At 44.2% G+C, this 19,297-nt stretch overlaps 1 protein-coding gene across 1 annotated transcript in view; it reads right to left on the bottom strand.

Moving 5' to 3' along the window:
* LOC137095312 (macoilin-like) overlaps window positions 1–1,833 on the bottom strand; it is a 393,189-nt gene extending 391,356 nt beyond the window's left edge. Inside the window, exon 1 of the mRNA XM_067461783.1 lies at window positions 1,516–1,833. Coding sequence (XP_067317884.1) covers window positions 1,516–1,595 — 80 coding nt within the window. The 5' untranslated portion in view covers window positions 1,596–1,833. The remainder of the gene's footprint in view (window positions 1–1,515) is intronic.
* Window positions 1,834–19,297: the final 17,464 nt, after the last annotated feature.

Raw genomic sequence — 19,297 nt, 5'->3', positions numbered from 1 at the left:
GTCTTGGGGAGTGGAGGTACTTGAAGTCCCATCATCCATGGTCTGTCCTCCTGGAAAGTGCACCAGGATGTAGAGTGGGTTATGGGTTCTCTGTGCCAATTTGGCCTTGATTGGTCATTGGATGAGGGTCACAGTGTTTTCAGTAAGTGAGTAAAGATACTGCAAGCCCCATCACCCATGGTCCATCTCCCTTATAATTGCATCAGGATGTAGAGTGGGCCATGAGTACTCTGTGTGCCAAGTTTGGGCCTGGTCTGTGATTTGTAGGGGCTACAATGTTTTGTGGGAAGTGAATCTAGTGAAGGTACTGCAAATCCCATCATCAGTGGCCCATTCTGCCCTGAACTGCACTTTAAGTCCCATCATCCATTGTCCCTCCTTCTCCAAACAGCATCGAGATGTAGAGTGGGTCAAGGGGGTCTGTGTGCCAAGTTTGGTCTTGATCGGTTATTGCACGAGGGTTGCAGTGGTCTCAAGAATTGAGCAAAGATACTGCAAGTCCCATTATCCATTGTCCATCCCCGGCCAAACCACACCAGGACATAAGGTGGGTCACGAGAGGTCTATGTACCAAGTTGTCTGTTAGAGCTAGATGTGAATGTTTCACCATGTCAGACTACCCAGAGAAGCCATTGAAATACACAAGCATGTGGACAATTTCAACAGAAAGGAGGAAACCATGAAAATGAACAAAATCTGGCTACCAGTATTAAAAAAACTCCAAAATTACAACAGCAAAACAACAGAGAGGAAACAAACAAGGACATCTAATCACTTCTCAACAAAAGATTGCCCCAGGCACTGCCCAGGCCATCAAATGCTAATCGAGGTGGTCAGTTGAAACATTCACACCTAGCTCTAACAGACAAGAGTTCTTTGTCCCACGCTGGTCATTCCACAGATATATAAACCCAAATTTCCTAGTTCAAACAGACCTCACTACCTCTGAAGATGCTTGCCGTAGATGCAGGTGAAACGTCAGGAGAGAATACCTCTAGAACATGGCCATATAGCCCGAAAAAACCTACAACAACCCAACGTTTATTATTATTATTTATAATGACAGGGGAGTAGATTCCACCTGGGGCCCTTCCACGCAGCCATATAACCCTCAATATCAAGGCAGAAAATCCCACAATATCTGATTTGAACTGGGTTAACCGAGGGTTGGGCTAGCCCAAGCATGGGCCAACTTGGGCCTTCCCTCCAGGTGTTTTGGACTTCCATCTCCCACAATCCCTCACAGTTTCGGGCCCCTTCCTTACCCTCCTCAGCCGCGATGGGGTCTGAGGCTGTTAGGAATTGTGTGAGTTGGTCCAAAACACCTGGAGAGAGGGTCCAAGTTGGCCCATGCCTGGCTAGACGGCCTTTCGTGGTCTCTTCCCCGCTGAGGATTGTGCGACGCCTTCTCCCCGCCCCACCATTCCCTGAAAGCGTGAGGGGAACGCTCGCCCTGGAGACAATGGCCCGGAAGGGAAGGGAGGCAGGCCGAGGCGCGGCGGGCGTGGGCCTTACCTGCCGTAGATGCCCTCGGTGATGCGGTTCCGCTTGAGCGGCCGCCGGAGTTTGCTGCAGTCGGCGCTCCGGCGCTTCATCCTCTCTCCAGGCCCGAGGCGAACCAAGCAGGCCTCGGCCTCCTTCGTCTTCGCGCCCCGCTCGCTCTCCCGCTCGCTCACAGCCGCCCCAACCCGCGCGCAAGGCCCCAGGAGCCGCTTCGCCCACGGCTCTTTGTCCCCTACGGCTTTCCGTCCCTCCCCGCGAGACAAGGAAACAAAGACATACAGAATAATTTCGGGTCGCTCCCTCTTTCCTCACCGCCCTCTCTCCCTCCGCCCCGACACCTTTCACCCGCGAGCCAATCCACACACAGGAATTTATCAGGCTTACCATCCGAGATGGAAGAAAGGCAGGGGAAAGAACCAATGGGGAAGCGGAAACGTAAACTCCCCGCCCCCTTTTTTTCCATCCCGTCCATTCATTAGAACGGCGTTTAGAGCAGCCTGTGATAATAAGGCGATGCTGGATTGATCCTTCCATCGCCCAATGGTTATTCGGAAGAGAATGAAGGCAGTTTCGAAGCCCAACCAATGTAAGTGAAGGAAAAGGGAGGGGGGGAGGTTGCTTTCTACTTCTTACTTTGACATTTCGGTTGATTGACGCGTCTTCCGGCTAATAAGATCCGGACATAAAGGTTCGCGTAATCCAAGTACCAAAGGTAGAAAGAGGCGAAGGTTCGGCCTTCTAGTACAGGCTCCGCCTTTCTTTATGACTGACAGGGATCCAATAGAGATCAGGACCGAAGAAATGACTGGAAGGAGACCCAATCAAAAAAGAGGAAGGTGAGGTTGCACGTGAAGGGCCCTGGAAAAGTGAGCCAGCCAATTAAGGAGCGAAGAAGACAGGAGGGAACGAATGAAAGCGAGCCTGAAAGGAAAAGGGAACCACATCTGGGTATTGCATGCTTCTTTGGGGAAACGGCTTTTTAAACTTATTACCACAGTTAAAAAGTCAGAGGTGGAAATTGGCTAGGAGAGTAGCTGGGTGGGAATAATAATGGCACAACTCCTTGTCCTGGTGCAAGTAATAGTCGTGTTGATTGGAAGCTTCCCACTGGAGTGGAAATCATCTATCGGACAGATGGCAAGCTATTTAACTTCAGCAGACTGAAAGCCAAAACCAAGGTCACAACAACATCTGTTACAAACTCCAATATGCCGATGATAACATAGTCTGTTATTCAGAAGAAGACCTACAGGCCACACTAAACACCTTTGCAGAAGCATACGGGAGACTTGGCCTGTCATTGAACGTTGAAAAAAACTAAAGTGCTCTTCCGACAATCACCAGCCAATCTCTCTCCAATGTCAAAAATACAGCTTAATAGCGTAGCACTAGAAGGGTTTGGTGGGCATTGACCTTGAGCTTTGGAGTTGTAGTTCACCTACATCCACACAATGATCGATCTGGATCAAACTCAACACAAATACTCCATATGTCCAAATATGAATACAGATGGAGTTTGGAGAAAATAGATCTTGACATTAGGCAGTTGTAGTTACTGGGATTTATAGTTTGCCTATAATGAATCGCCTACAAATCCCACCAATGATAGAACTGGGCCAAACTTCCCACACAGAACCCCCATGACCAACAGAAAATACTGTGTTTTCTGGTGGTCTTTGACACCCCCTCATGATACCCCTCCCCCCCAGGGTCCCAACCCCCAGGTTGAGAAATGCTACATTTCCCAGAATTCTGTGCTCTCAGTCTTTTCCCCAGAAAACTCTGCCTTCTACTTGCTGCTTCTTTCGCCTAATGGTGGGAAGTCAGTAATTTAAAGAGGAAAGGCAGACTTTTTGGTGTTGCTTTGCTTCCTTGTGCTGAAAATGAAACTGGCTTTGGGAAGCTTCCGAGATTTACAAAATGCAAATGAAAAAATATTGGGTAAGTTTCGATTTTTACGTTTTTAGTGTGGGCCATGTCCACCTGTCAGATATTGCGTCATAAACATGAATAAAACAAATTTGATACGACTTACGACAACGAAGAAAAAATTGCACAACCCTACCATCTAATGCCTTAAATCTTGAGTTAAACCTTGATGGTCTATGTAAAGTCGATAGGGAATTTAAAAGGGTCTAGTCCAAGAGGAGAGACCCTGCGGCCCCACCAAAGAAGGATCGCTACATTGGTGAGCAAGAGAAGCCCGAATTAAAATGTTTTCTTTTCCCTAGGTTCTCAAAAAGAATCTCACCAAAGTTGAAGAAAGGGCCACCGATATAATTTATTAGCGATTCAGCTGAAAAGGATGCAGAGCAGCGATCATTTGCCAAGCTAAGCATGCATGAGTACAAATAAATGCCATTTTTATAGAAAAACAGTTGTGTGGTTTGAATCTCCCGCTCCCCGCCCTCCTTCCAGCTCGAAGGTGATTGGCCGGCACGGCAACAGCTGGGAGCCTCGTCCACCCTTTGAGCGCCCCGGCCAATCACAGAGCTTCTGTGGTGTGCCTGGGCCAATCAGAGGGCTTCCGCCGCCTCGGCGATCCAGCGAATAAGGAGGGAGGGAGGCAGGACAAAGGAATACAATGCATTCTTGAGTGGATTATGGTATCAGAAAATGTCCAAGGGGCTTGGCGAGTCTTAAATGGTCTACGAGCTAAGCCTCACTATTGTTTGGAGATTGATTAAGATAAACATTGCCATAATCCAGGTTTTTCTTTTACGCTATGACAGAGGAACAATTGGTGAAACTTAGGTAGATGTTTTCTATGAGAGATTTGAATGGGTGACAGGTTAGGAGGGGGAAGCTTTCCGAAGACTTCCCCTTGTCCTATTGAAATATAATCAAGGTTTGCCAAGCAGCCACCCCCCCCCCCCCGCCCTTGGTGGTCAAATCCTCCGAGGTCAGGGGGCACAACTTTGGTTATCGTCCATGCAAGAAATGCCTTTTGATAGGGGTTCTTTTGATTGTTAATCTCTTCCCTTCCAGCATCAGGGCAACTTCCTATATATATATATATATACACGCTTTTCCCAAAAGGGGAATGGGGCAAAAGGATCAGAAAAGGGTCAGACACACAGGGAAGAAATATAGAAATACAAAAATCATGTTATAGAAATCATATCCACTTATCCCTCCCCCCAGTGCACCATAGGGAAGTTGATAGGAGCCTTGATCATGGCTCAATATAATTTCATAGTTTATTTCAGGAAGATTCATAGGCAAAAGTATGTCCATGAAGGGAAAAAGGTCCATAATGTGTGGCAAAAATGTCCAAAAATCATGATGAGGCATCTGATGATTCCACTGAGCCGAGATACAGAGCCCTGCAGCACTGAGGTGGAAGCTTGTCCTTGGTCCTTGGAAAACTAACTCTTTCCAGGATCTGGAGCCAGGCGACTGATCTGCTCCCCGAAAGCCTCATGTGGTGACCACATCAAGTCTCCGGGTCGAGGGGCTCCAGAAGGATAAAGAAACAACGATGGCAGAAGCAGCGCAGCAGTAGCGAGGCTTGGATTTGACAATCACCTGTTTTAAATATATTCTTAAAATTCAAAAGATTATTCCCTGAGCGCAGGAACCTGAAATGCAAAAAGCGAGATAGCAGATAGTTTTAGAATTTAGCTAGGAAAAGTATGGCACCATGGAGTCAATCCGTCAACTCGCGGATATGGGGGCACGAGGGGTTTCCGTATCCCCGGTTTGAAGAAAAACAGATTCGGCTTTTCTGGCAGGTCGGCGGTCTCCCGTGGCCCAGAAAAGGTAAATTCATGCTTTTTAGTTGAATGAGTCAAGAAAAAGACACAAAGTATCATTCTGGTTTTTTATATATATAAATAATCTTTATTGAGTTTCTGGTTTACATTTAAAATAGAAATATGTAGCCAAAGCTACTAGAAAGAGAGAGGAAAGAGCTACCACCGAGAAAAGAAGAAGAAGAAAGAGTCCAATAGAATGAGTATAGATTTAAAAACCAGAATAGAATAAAAGGGTTGTTTTCGACTTCCTGGGATCTTCCAGAGGTCTGTTTTCTTTCTTTCCTCTGCTACCCTTCCCCTCTTCCTTTCTTTCTCCTCTCTCCTCATATTCTTTCTCTTCCTCTTCCTTCCCCTCTTCTATTCCTTGATTAGATCAGAATCTTTTAATTCCTTTGTTTAAAATATTCCATCACTTTTTCCCAATTCGTTTCCTTCATATTCATTCCTCTGCTTTTTGATATAAGAAAGGTGAGCCTGTCCATATTCTTTATTTCCAGTATTTTTGTTAGTCTCTCATTTTCATCTGGTATTTCCTTTTGTTTCCACCTTCTGGCATAGCAGATCCTTGCTGCCGTTGTTATTTAAAAAAGAATTTTGTCGGAGTTTTTTTCTATTTTTAATTCATGCATTCCTAATAAAAATAATTCTGCCTTCCACAGAATCTTTATCTTTAAAATTTCTTGTAATTCTTTCTGAACTCCTTTCCAATATTCCTTAGCCTTTTTGCAGGTTCACCATATATGAAAATATGAGCCTTCCTTTTCCTTACACTTCCAGCAGCTTGTGTTGACATTTTTGTAACATTTCCCTAACTTCTTCGGGGTCATATATCACCAATGGGCTGTCTTCACCCAATTCTCCTTCAGATCAATAGCGTAGGTATATTTTAATTTTTCTCTCCAGATTTTTTTGTCATTCCTCTTGTTTTATGTTTCTTCGAATGTTTCCATTCCATCTCTTTCTGTAATTCTTATCTTCCTTAGATTCCAGCTTCCACTCTAGCAGTTTTTTATATATCTTTGTTATTAAGTTCCTTCTTGATTCCATTATATTATCTCAGAAGTTTTTTTTATTGAAGCCTATCATCCTATTGTTTTTATATTTTTCTTTGATAGCCCAATATTCCAACCATTACACTTTTTGATCCAGTGTATTTAGTTCCTCCTGTGATTTCAGAATCATTTCTCCTCTTTCTTTTTTTAGCAAGTCCTTATATTTTGGCCATTTGTGCCTGGCAGGGGAGACACCATGATCACAAAGTATCATTCTGAAGAGGTAAAGGTTACAATTCAATTAGACTTTATTTAGGGATTGGTTACATTGTTTGGACTGGGAAAAGAAGCAAAGAAGCACAAGGCTGCAAACAGTCCCTGGTTGAGGCTGCTTCTGAGGCACATTTCATCGGTGTTGGCCCAACTGGGCATCCAGGAACTGCGGAACTCCCTGTGGCTGGTCAGATCAGCCTGAAAGCAGCGGCCTGGGGTGCCCTCGGCATCATATGCATTTACACTGCAGAAGTGATGCAGTTTGACATCACTTTTACTCCCATGTCTCAATTCCAGGGAATTGTGGGACTTGTAGTTTTGCATTTCTTTGAACCAGGAACAAATTCTCTAGTATGCTATCTATGCCTGTCTACAATATATAAGGGAAATAACAGCTGCCTCTAGAATCCTTTACTAAGAATAGGTGACTAGTATACCAAAGCAAAGATACTGCTAGTGAAGCCAAAATTCAGCTACCTTTTAAAACCAGGTCAACATTCAAACTGTGTGTGAAAGCAACAGGAGCTGAAGTCTATTACTTTTCGGCTTCAAAGGATGTCTGATACAGAGCCTCCACTCAAAAGGAATTAGGCCTAACCATTCAATACAGTGCAAGGCATTTTATCCATTTGACAGCCATTCAAAGGACCCACTCCTTCCTCTGATTGGCTCAGAAATGGCCAAGATAGGATCTGAGCTTTCATTAAGTAGGGACTCCCTGTGATGTCAGAAGTGGGCAGAATCTTGTGGCTGGAAAAATGAAGAGCTGTTCTTTGTCCATTTGAAGCTGGGGTCATTTGGAGTGTCCTCCCAGGAGGAAAGGGGCAAGATTGACTAAATGGTTTAAGGCAGGCCCTCCAGGTGTTAGGAATTGTGGGAGTCCAAAACACCTGGAGGGCCAAAGTTTGTTCATGCCTAGTTTAAGGCAATAGGCCAATAGTCCAGAATAGGATTATAGGTTACGTCCGGTGTACACAAAAGTATGGGCTGCTGAGGCAATTAGGAAGTTATGTAAACATAAAGAGTTCAATGGTCTTTTCCTACCAGCATTGTCTCCAAGTTTACCTCACAGTAGGCCATTGGAAGAGTTTCACATCTATATCTATAAATTTGTTAGGGGCGTCCAATGGAACAGCAAAACTCTAAAAAAACCCAACAAAACTGAACCAAAATTGCCATGCCCCTAGGACAACCCACTAGGTACAAACTAATCCACTCCAAATTAAAAACAACACAACAACACACAGATAAAATGGCAAAACAACTGAGCATGCGCACTGGCACAAAGTCCCCGGTGCGCGCGTGCACATGGCCAAACAGCCAACGCACCCTCCGCACTTCCCTCCCTCGCCCCGCCCAGCATGAACACGTCGCCGCCCACACACACACACACAACTTCCCCCCGCCCCCTTCCCACCCACGCACACACAACGCAAATTCCCCCGCCCCTTCCCGCCCACACACGCAACGCAACTTCTCCCCACCCCCTTCCCGCCCACACACGTGACGCAACTTCTCCCTCCTCCTTCATTTAACCCTGCCCACGCCGCCTCCAAGCCCTGCCCCTTCTAACCCCACCCACCCCCTTCACCCCTGTCAAAACGATCCTTCCTCCTCCTCCTAACACCGCCCATGCCGCCTCCAAGCCCCGCCCCCTTCTAACCCCGCCCACCCCCTTCGCCCCTGTCAAAACCATCCCTCCTCCCCTCCTTCATCTAACCCCGCCCACGCTGCCTCCAAGCACTGCCCCCTTCTAACCCCGCCCACCCCCTTCCCCCTGTCAAAACCATCCCTCCTCCTTCATCTAACCCCCCATGCCGCCTCGAACCCCGCCCCCTTCTAACCCTGTCCCCCCTTCCCCCCTGTCAAAACCGTCCCTCCTCCTAACCCCGCCGAAGCCCCGCCCACAGCCACCGAGGCCCCACCCCTGCACTCCTCCTCCCACCCCTCTCTGCCGAAGCCCTGCCCACAGCTACCGAGGCCCCGCCCCTGCACTCCTCCTCCTCCTCCCAACCCCTTCCACCGAAGCCCCGCCCACAGCAACCAAGGCCCCGCCCCTGCACCCCTCCTTCTCCCTCCCCATCCGCCGAAGCCCCACCCACATCCACAGAGGCCCTGCCCCTGCACTCCTCCTCCTCCCCCCACCCCCCTCCGCCGAAGCCCCACCCACAGCCACCGAGGCCCCACCCCTGCACTCCTCCTCCCCCCAACCCCCCTCCACTGAAGCCCTGCCCACAGCCACCGAGGCCCCACCCCTGCACTCCTCCTCCCACCCCTCTCTACTGAAGCCGCACCCACAGCTACCAAGGCCCCACCCCTGCTCCTCCTCCTCCTCCCAACCCCCTCCACCGAAGCCCCGCCCACAGCAACCAAGGCCCTGCCCCTGCACTCCTCCTCCTCCCCCCACCCCCCTCCGCCGAAGCCCCACCCACAGCCACCGAGGCCCTGCCCCTACACTCCTCCTCCTCCTACCACCCCCCTCCACTGAAGCCCCACCCACAGCCACCGAGGCTCCACCCCTGCACTCCTCCTCCTCCTCCTCCTCCCACCCCCCTCCGTTGAAGCTGCTGGGATTTATAGTTTGTTGTTGTCATTCGTTCAGTCGTCTCCGACTCTTCGTGACCTCATGGACCAGCCTACGCCAGAGCTCCCTGTCGGCCGTTACCACCCCCAGCTCCCTCAAGGTCAGTCCAGTCACTTCAAGGATGCCATCCATCCATCTTGCCCTTGGTCGGCCCCTCTTCCTTTTGCCTTCCACTTTCCCCAGCATAATTGTCTTCTCTAGGCTTTCCTGTCTCCTCATGATGTGGCCAAAGTACTTCAACTTTGTGTCTAGTATCTTTCCCTCCAGTGAGCAGTCGGGCTTTATTTCCTGGAGGATGGACTGGTTGGATCTTCTCGCAGTCCAAGGCACTCTCAGCACTTTCCTCCAACACCACAGCTCAAAAGCATCGATCTTCCTTCGCTCAGCCTTCCCTAAGGTCCAGCTCTCACATCCGTAGGTGACTACAGGGAATACCATGGCTTTGACTAGGCGGATCTTTGTTGCCAGTCTGATGTCTCTACTCTTCACTATTTTATCGAGACTGGACATTGCTCTCCTCCCAAGAAGTAAGCGTCTTCTGATTTCCTGGCTACAGTCTGCATCTGCAGTAATCTTTGCGCCTAGAAATACAAAGTCTGTCACAGCCTCCACGGTTTCTCCCTCTATTTTCCAGTTGTCAATCATTCTTGTTGCCATAATCTTGGTTTTTTTGACGTTTAGCTGCAACCCGGCTTTTGCGCTTTCTTCTTTCACCTTGATTAGAAGGCTCCTCAGCTCCTCCTCGCTTTCGGCCATCAGAGTGGTGTCATCTGCATATCTGAGGTTGTTAATGTTTCCTCCAGCAATTTTCACCCCAGCTTTGCATTCATCCAGCCCCGCACATCGCATGATGTGTTCTGCATACAAGTTAAAAAGGTTGGGTGAGAGGATGCAGCCTTGCCGTACGCCTTTCCCAATCTTGAACCAGTCTGTTGTTCCGTGGTCAGTTCTGACTGTTGCTACTTGGTCCTTGTACAGATTCCTCAGGAGAGAGACAAGGTGGCTTGGTATGCCCATCCCACCAAGAACTTGCCACAATTTATTATGATCCACACAGTCAAAGGCTTTAGAGTAGTCAATGAAGCAGAGGTAGATGTTTTTCTGAAACTCCCTGCCTTTCTCCATTCTCCAGCGGATATTGGCAATTTGGTCTCTCGTTCCTCTGCCTTTTCTAAACCCAGCTTGAACATCTGGCAACTCTCGCTCCATGTATTGCTGGAGTCTTCCTTGCAGGATCTTGAGCATTACCTTACTGGCATGAGAAATAAGGGCCACTGTACGGAAGTTTGAGCAGTCTTTCGCATTTCCCTTTTTTGGTATGGGGATATAAGTTGATTTTTTCCAGTCTGATGGCCATTCTTGTGTTTTCCATATTTGCAGGCAAATGGCATGCATCACCTTGACAGCATCATCTTTTAAGATTTTAAACAGTTCAGCTGGGATCCCGTCATCTCCTGCTGCCTTGTTGTTAGCAATGCTTCTTAAGGCCCATTCAACCTCACTCCTCAGGATGTCTGGTTCTAATTCATTCACCACACCGTCAAAGCTATCCTCGATATTATTATCCTTCCTATACAGATCTTCTGTATAGTCTCGCCACCTTCTCTTGATCTCTTTATAGTTTACCTATAATCAAAGCAGTCTGAACTCCACCAATGATGGAATTAAACCAAACGTGGCACACAGGACTCCCATGAGCAACAGAAAGCACGGGAAGGGTTTGGTAAGCATTGGGAAGGAAGAAAGGAAGGAGGGAAGGCAGGAAAAAAAGAGGTACCGAAGGAAGGAAGAAGAGAAAGTAGAAAGGAAAGAAAAATAAAAGGAAGGAAAGGCAGGAAAGAGGTAAAGAAGGAAGGAGAAAAGAAAATAAAAAATGAAAGAAGGAAGGAAACATGGAGGGAAGAAAGGAGGCAAAGGAAGAAAGGGGGAGGGAATGAAGGGAAGAGAGAAGGATGAAACCAAGGAGCGAAAGAAGGAAAGAAAGAAAGAAAGAAAGAAAGAGGAAGAGAAGGAAGAAAGGAGAGAAAGGGGGAGAAAAAGGGGGAAGGAATAGGTAGGTATCTCTCTTTCATAATACGCCAGATATCTACCTCTACTATGAAAAGATTTACTATAGGCCACAGCAACGCGTGGCAAGGTACAGCTAGTACACATATATAGAACATTATATTTTAATATTTTCCTAGATGTGCTGGACCATATCTGCACATCTCTATTTCAGTGCATGTCAATATAAAACATATATGCATTACTCCCGACTAGTTTATAACTATGCACACTATAAAGTATACAGCGCAGATATTTAGTCTGTACACTAGTACAGCTACTCACGCATTACACTGCACACAACTGTACTCTTTTTAAATATATATATATTATCTTTATTCATAGTTTTTCAATACATTTAGCATTAGACATACAATACAATAAACAGTGTTGTCAGGTTATGGGGAGGGGATGGGAAGAGGGAAAGGGGGGTATTGATGGGTGGGGGATGGGATGGGATGGGATGGGAGTGGGGGGGGAGGGGGATAGGGGTAAGTGGGTCACATACACCGAATACATAAAAAAAAAAGCTTGGCTTCCTAAATAGTCCATGGGGTTATAAAGGGGTTTAATATTTGCCTTTTCTCGTCTTATTTACTTCTGAGATCACCTTCCCTAGCAATCTAACATAATATTTTCCTTTTCTTTTAAGTATGTCCTCATAGTTTGCCAATCAATTCTTCTTTTTTACTCTTATCATACACAATCCTTCTTTTTTTACTCTTATCATACACGCTAGCGAGTCCATTTCCATAAGGTCCCTTATTTTAAGCAGCCTGTTGGGAGGTCTCTAGTTTTCCATTTGCTAGCCAGCACTGTTCTGGCTGCTGCCGACAGGTGGTATAGTATCTTGTCTTTATTGGTGTCTAATTTAAAGTCTAGTAGATGCAGTAGACAGTATTCTGCTTTTAGTTCAAATTTTGTCTGTATTATTTTTTGGGTTTGCTTGTGAATCTCCATCCAGAAACTCTTCACTTTTTTGCACTGCCACCAGACTTGAAAGTAGGAGCCTATTTGCGTTCCTCATTTCCAACAGCTACTGTTTACCTCTTTGTAAAATTTCAACAGTTTTTGGGGGGTTAGGTACCAACGGTAAAACATTTTATGCCAATTCTCTGTTATTTTCGCTGATTTGGCAAACTTAATTTTCTCCCTCCAGATGCTTTCCCATTCTTTAAGCAGGATAGTGTGCCCAAAGTCCGTTGCCCATGCAATCATGTGCTCTTTTATTAGCTCCATTTCTGTATCCCATTCAAGCAATTTTTGGTAGAGAGCTTTTATCAGTTTCTTTTCTTTTACCATTATTGAGTCCCAGAATGCATCTTGAGGGGCAAAGTCCTTTTTCTTATCCTCCTTAAAGGAGTCTGAGACTTGGATATAGTGGAACCATGACAGTTCTCATCGATCTTCCTCAGCAATTCTATTGATTTTAAGCTCTACTGGCTGTCTTTTTTTTCTACTAGTACTTTGTAGATATGCCATTTGTTACTTGGAATTTCTCTTTTGTGGAAGGTTTCAATGGGTGACAACCAGGGGGGCGTTTTGTTATAGAAGTTCCCCTTATATTTTTCCTACACCTTAAGCAATGCCGCTCTTATAAAATGGTTGGAAAATTTCTTTTCGATTTTGGCCTTACCAGGCCATAAATATGCATGCCAACCTCTTTTTATGTCGAAGCCTTCTAGGTTTAGTAATTTTCTCTTATTTAGCGTGGACCACTCCCTCACCCAAGTCAATGCACAGGCATGGTAATTTAGTTGTAAATTTGGCAGACTCAACCCACCTCTATCCTTTGCATCTACCATCGACTTATATATTGATCCTCGCCTTTTTGCCGCACCATACAAATCTCAGAATATCTTTTTTCCGTTATGTGAAGCAGTGGTTAGTCCTGAGGACAGGGATCATTTGAAATAGGAAGATCATTTTGGGAAGTATGTTCATCTTCACGATGGCTATTCTGCCTGACAGGCTTAGATTCAGTTGTTTCCAACTGTCTATCTTTTTGAGAATGACTTTCCAGGTTGCTTCAAAATTATTCTTCAGCAATTGCGAGTTGTTTGCTGATAGTTGTATCCCTAGGTATTTTATTTTGCTGATGACTCCATATTGTGATATGTCCTGTAGTTTTTCTCTCTTAGCTATGTCCATGTTTTAGTTAGAATTTTTGTCTTTGTCCTATTAATTCTCAATCCAGAGACTTTCCCATAATTGTCAATTTTATGCATCCATTTTAGAATTGTATCTAGGGGATTTTCGATTATGCAGACTATATCGTCCACATTAGCCTTTAGTTTGAATTCATCCTTTCTGATTTTGGTTCCCTTCAGGTTGTCATCTCTTCTTATTTCTTTCAGCAGAATTTCCAGGGTCATAATGAACAGCAGGGGAGATAACTGACAGCCCTGTCTGGTTCCCTTCCTGATATTAATGTTTTCTGTTTCTTGGCCATTGATTCGGATCTTTGCTCTTTGCATTGAGTATATTGCTTTTATCACATTGGTGAAATAATAGCCCATGTCTCTTTCCTTGACTATCTGAAGCATGAAGCCCCAATTGACGCAGTCAAACAGCTTCTCTGCGTTGACGAACAGCAGTCCCAGTTGTTTTTGCATATTGACTTCATAATATTCAATTATGTTCAGTACTGTTCTTAGATTTTCGCTCATCTATCCTCTTGGGAGGAAACCCGTTTGATCCTCATTGATGGTATCATTCAGGAAAATGTTCAGTCTGTTTGCGATGATACTGGCAAATATTTTATAGTCAGTGTTCAGTAAAGATATCGGTCTGTAATTTTTCACATTGTCTTCCTCTGTTTTGTCTTTATGGATTAACATAATGGTTGCTTCTTGCCAGGAATCTGGCATTCTTGAGTCTGGCAGGATGTTATTGAAGATTTCCTTTAAGTGTGGGATTAACTCTTCCTGAAATATCTTGTAGTATTTTGTAGGGCTGGGCGGTTTCGTTCATTAATTTCGTAATTCGTTATTGATTCGTATTTAAATTAGCTTACGATCTGATATTGAGCCATGCAGGAGCAACTAAAAATCGAAACGAATTTTTCAATTTATTTTGTAATTGTTTCGTAATTGGTTTGAAATTGTTTCGAAATCATTTCGAAATTGTTTCGAAATTGTTTTGTTATTATTTCCGTATGTCTGGTGCAAGTTTTATAGTTGTTGTTTGTTTTATCAGTGATAAAAAAATAAATTATCACACCAACAGTCAACAACAGAGGGAGAGGGAAGCTTCAGAAGTTCCCCCTGTCCCATTTGGAGGTTTTTTTAGCGTATTGCGCAATCACGTCTGCCATTAACGAATCAATATGAAATTTACAAAATTTCATAAATAACAAAAAATTTTAAAAGAAAAATTCAGAATTCTTTTAAAAAACGAAACGCAATGGACCCCCTAAAAACGAAACGAGTTTAGAAACAATTTTTTCCGTTGTTACCCAGGCCTAGTATTTTGCTGTTATCTCATCTGGACCTGGTGCTTTGCTGCTGGGCAGGTTTTTTATCACTATTCTAATTTCTGACTCCTCTATTTGTTTATTAAGAGGTTCTCTTTGTTCGTCCTTTATTTTCTATAATTTATGTTCCGCTAGTATCCTACTAGGTCTTCCATTTGGATCTTATCCTTTTTGTATAGATCTTTATAAAAGTCCCTAAATTGATTTCTGATCTTGTCCTCCGTGTAATAGCTTTTCCCGTCTTGTTATTTTGGTGATGTGCTATTGTTGCCTTCTTTTCATCAGTTTCTTTGCCAGCAGTTTCCCTGGTTCGTTAGCACTGGCAAAGTAATCTATCTTCATATATTTTAGATTTTTTGGTAATTGTTCTAATTGGGTCGAATTCAAATTGTTTCCTCAGAAGCTCCAACTCCGGCTTGATTTTCTTGTTTCCTGGTTTCTTCTTCAGTGCGGTTTCCTTTTCTTCTTTTCTTTTCATGAGGGTGGTTAGCTCTTCATTTCTTTTCCTGTTTCGGATCGCCCCCTGCTGTATAAAATGCCCCCTCATTACCGCCTTGCTGGCGTCCCAGACCACTTCTGTTTTTATTTCTTCATTCTTATTGAGCTTGAAGAACTCTTTGATTAACTTTCTGTTGTTCTCTATATCCTTTTCTGCTCTTATGAGGGATTCGTTTAATTTCCAATTCCACTGGCGATTTACCCCTTGAAACTCTACTAGCAATAGGCAGTTGTCTGTATTGGCTCTGGGCAATATCTTGATCTTGCTTATCTTGGTTAGTAAAGTATTGGATGCCCAGATCATGTCTATTCTTGACCAGGTGATGTGTCTATCTGAATAGAAGGTAAAGTCCTTTCCCCCCAGTTATCTTGCTCTCCAAGCTTCCTGGAGATGGAGTTCCTTTTTCAATTGGAGACAGCTGCCTGGTAGTTTCCCTCCATTTCTGTCTTTTCTACTTTTCCTTGTTTTATCAATATTGCAGTCTATTACGGCATTAAAATCCTCCACTATAATCAAATTCCCAAAGGTTTGTTCTGAGATTTTCTTCCTGAGTTGTTTTATGAAGTTTGTTTTTAAACCAGTGGAGGCGTAAATATTTTAGATGAGTGTTTCTTGATCGTTTATTCTGGTTTAAATCCCTATCATCCTGCCTTCCTTAAACGTCCTTAAATGGCATAGTTGCATTTAGTGTATTTCTAACGTAGATTACTACCCCTCTTTTTTTTGTGAAGCTAGCGAGTGAAATTCCTTACCTAATTGCAGCTGTGCTAGGTGTGAGCTGTGTTTCGGTATGATGTGAGTTTCCTGGAGAGCGATGAGATCATAGTTTCCCTTTTTTTAATGAGTTGAAGATTAGTCTCCTTTTATTTGGTGTGTTCAGTCCATTAACATTGTTGGAATATTTTGTCAGCTTTCTCATTGTAGGTTTGTTGTTTCTCTTGAGCTGAAGGTACCATTTCCTTCTCCCCTTCCTTGTCTTCTGTAGAGTCTGGCCTAGGTCTCTTCTTTTCTTTTTCCTCCACTCCTTTTCCTTCGCCTAATCTTTTATTGCTTCATCTTCGGTTTTATTTGGCTCTTCCTCTTTTGCTGGATTTGGCGTCAAATCTAGGTCTTTTTAAAGTTTCTTGTGAAACTTCTTTGCTTTCTCCTCCAATGTTAGCCAAAATTTGCTATCCTTATATGTTACTTGGATTCCTTCCAGACGTTCCCACCTAAATATAATTTTGTATTTTTGAAGCTCATCTGTCAGGAAATAATATTTCTTCCTTTTGTTCATCGATGTTGTCAAAAATTCCTTAAGTATTATCACTTTTCTCCCTTTGTAGGCTATCTGTTCTTTTGATTTCATCTTAATAATTTCGTCTCACACACTCTTCCTGCAGATGTTGACCATGATATCTCTGGGAACCTTGTTCCTTCTTGCGTCATTAGAATTGACTCTCTGCAATGTGTCTTTTTCTTTGTTCATTTCCTCAGTGGTGATGTTTAATATATCAGCAGAAATCTTGGTGATTATATTTCTCAGATTTTCCTCTTCTTTTTCTTCAATATTTCTAAATATAACTTGGAACTCTGTTTCCTTGTAGGCCCATAATTCCTGTTGTCTTTCTAATTTCTCCTTTGCTTCCTCCAGTTGCTTTATTTTGGCTTCTGCTCTTCCTTGACTCTTCTTTATATTCGCATTTTCTTTCTTTAAGTCTTTTATCTCTTCCTGCGCACCACTTACCTCTTTTTTTATCAGAGCCATGTCTTTCAATTCTTGTCTCAATTTTCCCATATTTTTTTAGAATAGCTTTTCCATGTTTTGCTGTGTTTTCACTTGGTTGTCTTGTATTTTTTCCTATTTTTTCTTGTATCTTCAACATTTTCAGCATCAACTCTTTTAGTAATGTTTCACCCTGTGTTGAGTGTCTTCTGGCTGGGATTGGAGTCGTGGCCATCGTTATTGTTGTTGCAGTTGTGGATGTTGTTGGCCTCTCAGAATCTCACTGGTTGCTTGGAAGGTTTCAGTTAGGCAATGTACGATTATTTGCCTTGGAATGCTCCTCTGGGGCTCTCTATGTTTCTCAATGTTTCTCTCTACTATTATTTGTATTATTATTTATATTATATTATAAACAAATTATGTTATTAATTATTTTTCCCCTCTTTCCTGTGAGTGTCTCATGTACATACCTCCTCTTTCTTATTCTTCTTTTATTTCCACTGGGTCTGTCAGCTCCTCGCTTTTTCCCGTCTCTGCTTCCCTTCTTCTATTGCCAAGGAGACCTCCATTTCACCTCTGGGCTCTCCACTTCTGCCCTTTCTTTCTTTCAGTCCCCCTCACCCTTACTGTAGTAATCTTCCTGCCCTTCTATCCCCTTCTTTCCGCTGCTTCTGGTTGCGCTGGTAATTCTCCCCCCATCTTGAGCTCTCATGCTTCCCTTCTGCATCAGCTTCCGTGCTCCTGTGCGGCCTGCGCGTCTTGGCCTCTACCCCATCTCACAGCACCTGCTCTTAAAGGTACCGTCACTTTCGGGATGGGGAGTGGGGGGTTTGGGGGTTATTGGGCTTTCCCTCTCCTCTCTCCCCTCGCTGTTTTCTCTGGACACGGGGGGGGGGGGTTTACCTTAACTTTATTTCCTTGTTTGTTTAGCCCTCTTCACGTGGGTTTCCTGGCTTTTTCTTATCTGGCTTTTCTTTATTTCCTTCTGGTTTCTGGTTTCTCTTTCTCTCTTTCTCTAGCTTTCGTGCTCTTATTTTGGTACTCCTCTAGTGAAGGTGCAGATGGAGACCCCGCTTCCCTGTTTCTTTCTTCTTCTTTCTCTACTCGTCTTCTTTCTTGTTACTTGTTGCTTTTATGGAGGCAGATGGCGTTTGCGGTTCCTCCGAACCATGCCTTCCCACTGGGTGCTGGCCCCCGAGATTGCCAGGCAGGACTGGCCACCTCCCTTGAGGGGAGACCGCTCTTCCCTACCCCCGCAATGCTCTTGGGGCTTTGCAGCCAAATCGACTTATGGTCCATCGGTTTGTGGGGTTTCCAGACTCTTGACCCAGCTGGGAGATACTCAGGTCCTCTTCTGGCTCGCGGAGCCTCCGAGGCCTGCTGCTGCCATTATTATGCCTCCACCAGAAGTCCTGAATCAACACAACTGTACTCTTGTAGAATTGTTCCCATGTAATGGAATGTCCTCATTTTCATACAGGGTTTTCATGGTTTATATTTCATTTCTTCAAGTATTAGATCTTCCAGCAAACACTAGGAATAAGAAATGTGCGTTTCAAATAAATACAGAACAAAGTCCTGGTGAATTCAGTGAGCATCACGTAAGATTTTACTTTCTAGAAAAGTAAGCTCTCTCTAAAGCTGGGGTGTCAACCTCATTTCCATGGAGGGCCACATCAGCCTTATGGTTGCCTTCAAAGGTAGGTTGAATCCATTAACAGAGAATCCATTGGTACAGAGTACCAACTACACACACACACACAGAGTGATCAATGTTCTTTAATTTTAATTTATTTATTTTATTTTATTTACTGTATTTGTATACCGCTTTTCTCAACCTGTAGGCGACTCAAGGTGGTTAACAGAGCAAAATTCAATGCTTACAATGTCATAAATATAATTAAAAACATAACATATAATCTAAACAAATCAATAAAATATAAATTCCCAGTGTTTCCCTGTTAAAAACATCTGGACTCATTGTCTAGTCATTCCATTTTCCTATGTCAGTCACTCTGCATTTGCAAACGCTTGTTCAAAAAGCAACATATTGATTTTTTTTCCAGAATGTTAAAAGGAGATGGCCAATCTAATATCTACTGGGAGGGTGTGCCACAGCCGAGGGGCCACCACCAAGAAGGCCCTGTCGCTCGTCTCCACCAAACGTACTTGTGACAAAGGCGGTAACAAGAGCAGGGCCTCCCCAGACGATCTTAAGATCCTAGATGGTTCATACGGGAAGATGCATTCGGACAGGTAAGTTGGGCCAGAACTGTTTAAGGCTTTATAGGCTAAAGCCAGCACTTTGAATTGTTCCTGGTAGCAAACTGGCAGCCAGTGGAGCTGGCATAACAGAGGAGTTGTACACTCCCTGAGTGCTGCTCCTATTAGCAATCTGGCTGCTATTCATTGGACCATTTGAAGCTTCCAGACAGCCTTCAAAGGCAACCCCACATAGAGCG

The sequence above is a fragment of the Anolis sagrei genome, chromosome Y (assembly GCF_037176765.1).
Source record: "Anolis sagrei isolate rAnoSag1 chromosome Y, rAnoSag1.mat, whole genome shotgun sequence".
Taxonomy (NCBI): domain Eukaryota; kingdom Metazoa; phylum Chordata; class Lepidosauria; order Squamata; family Dactyloidae; genus Anolis; species Anolis sagrei.
The sequence above is the reverse complement of the archived record's forward strand: the minus strand, read 5'-3'. Positions and strand labels throughout refer to the sequence as shown.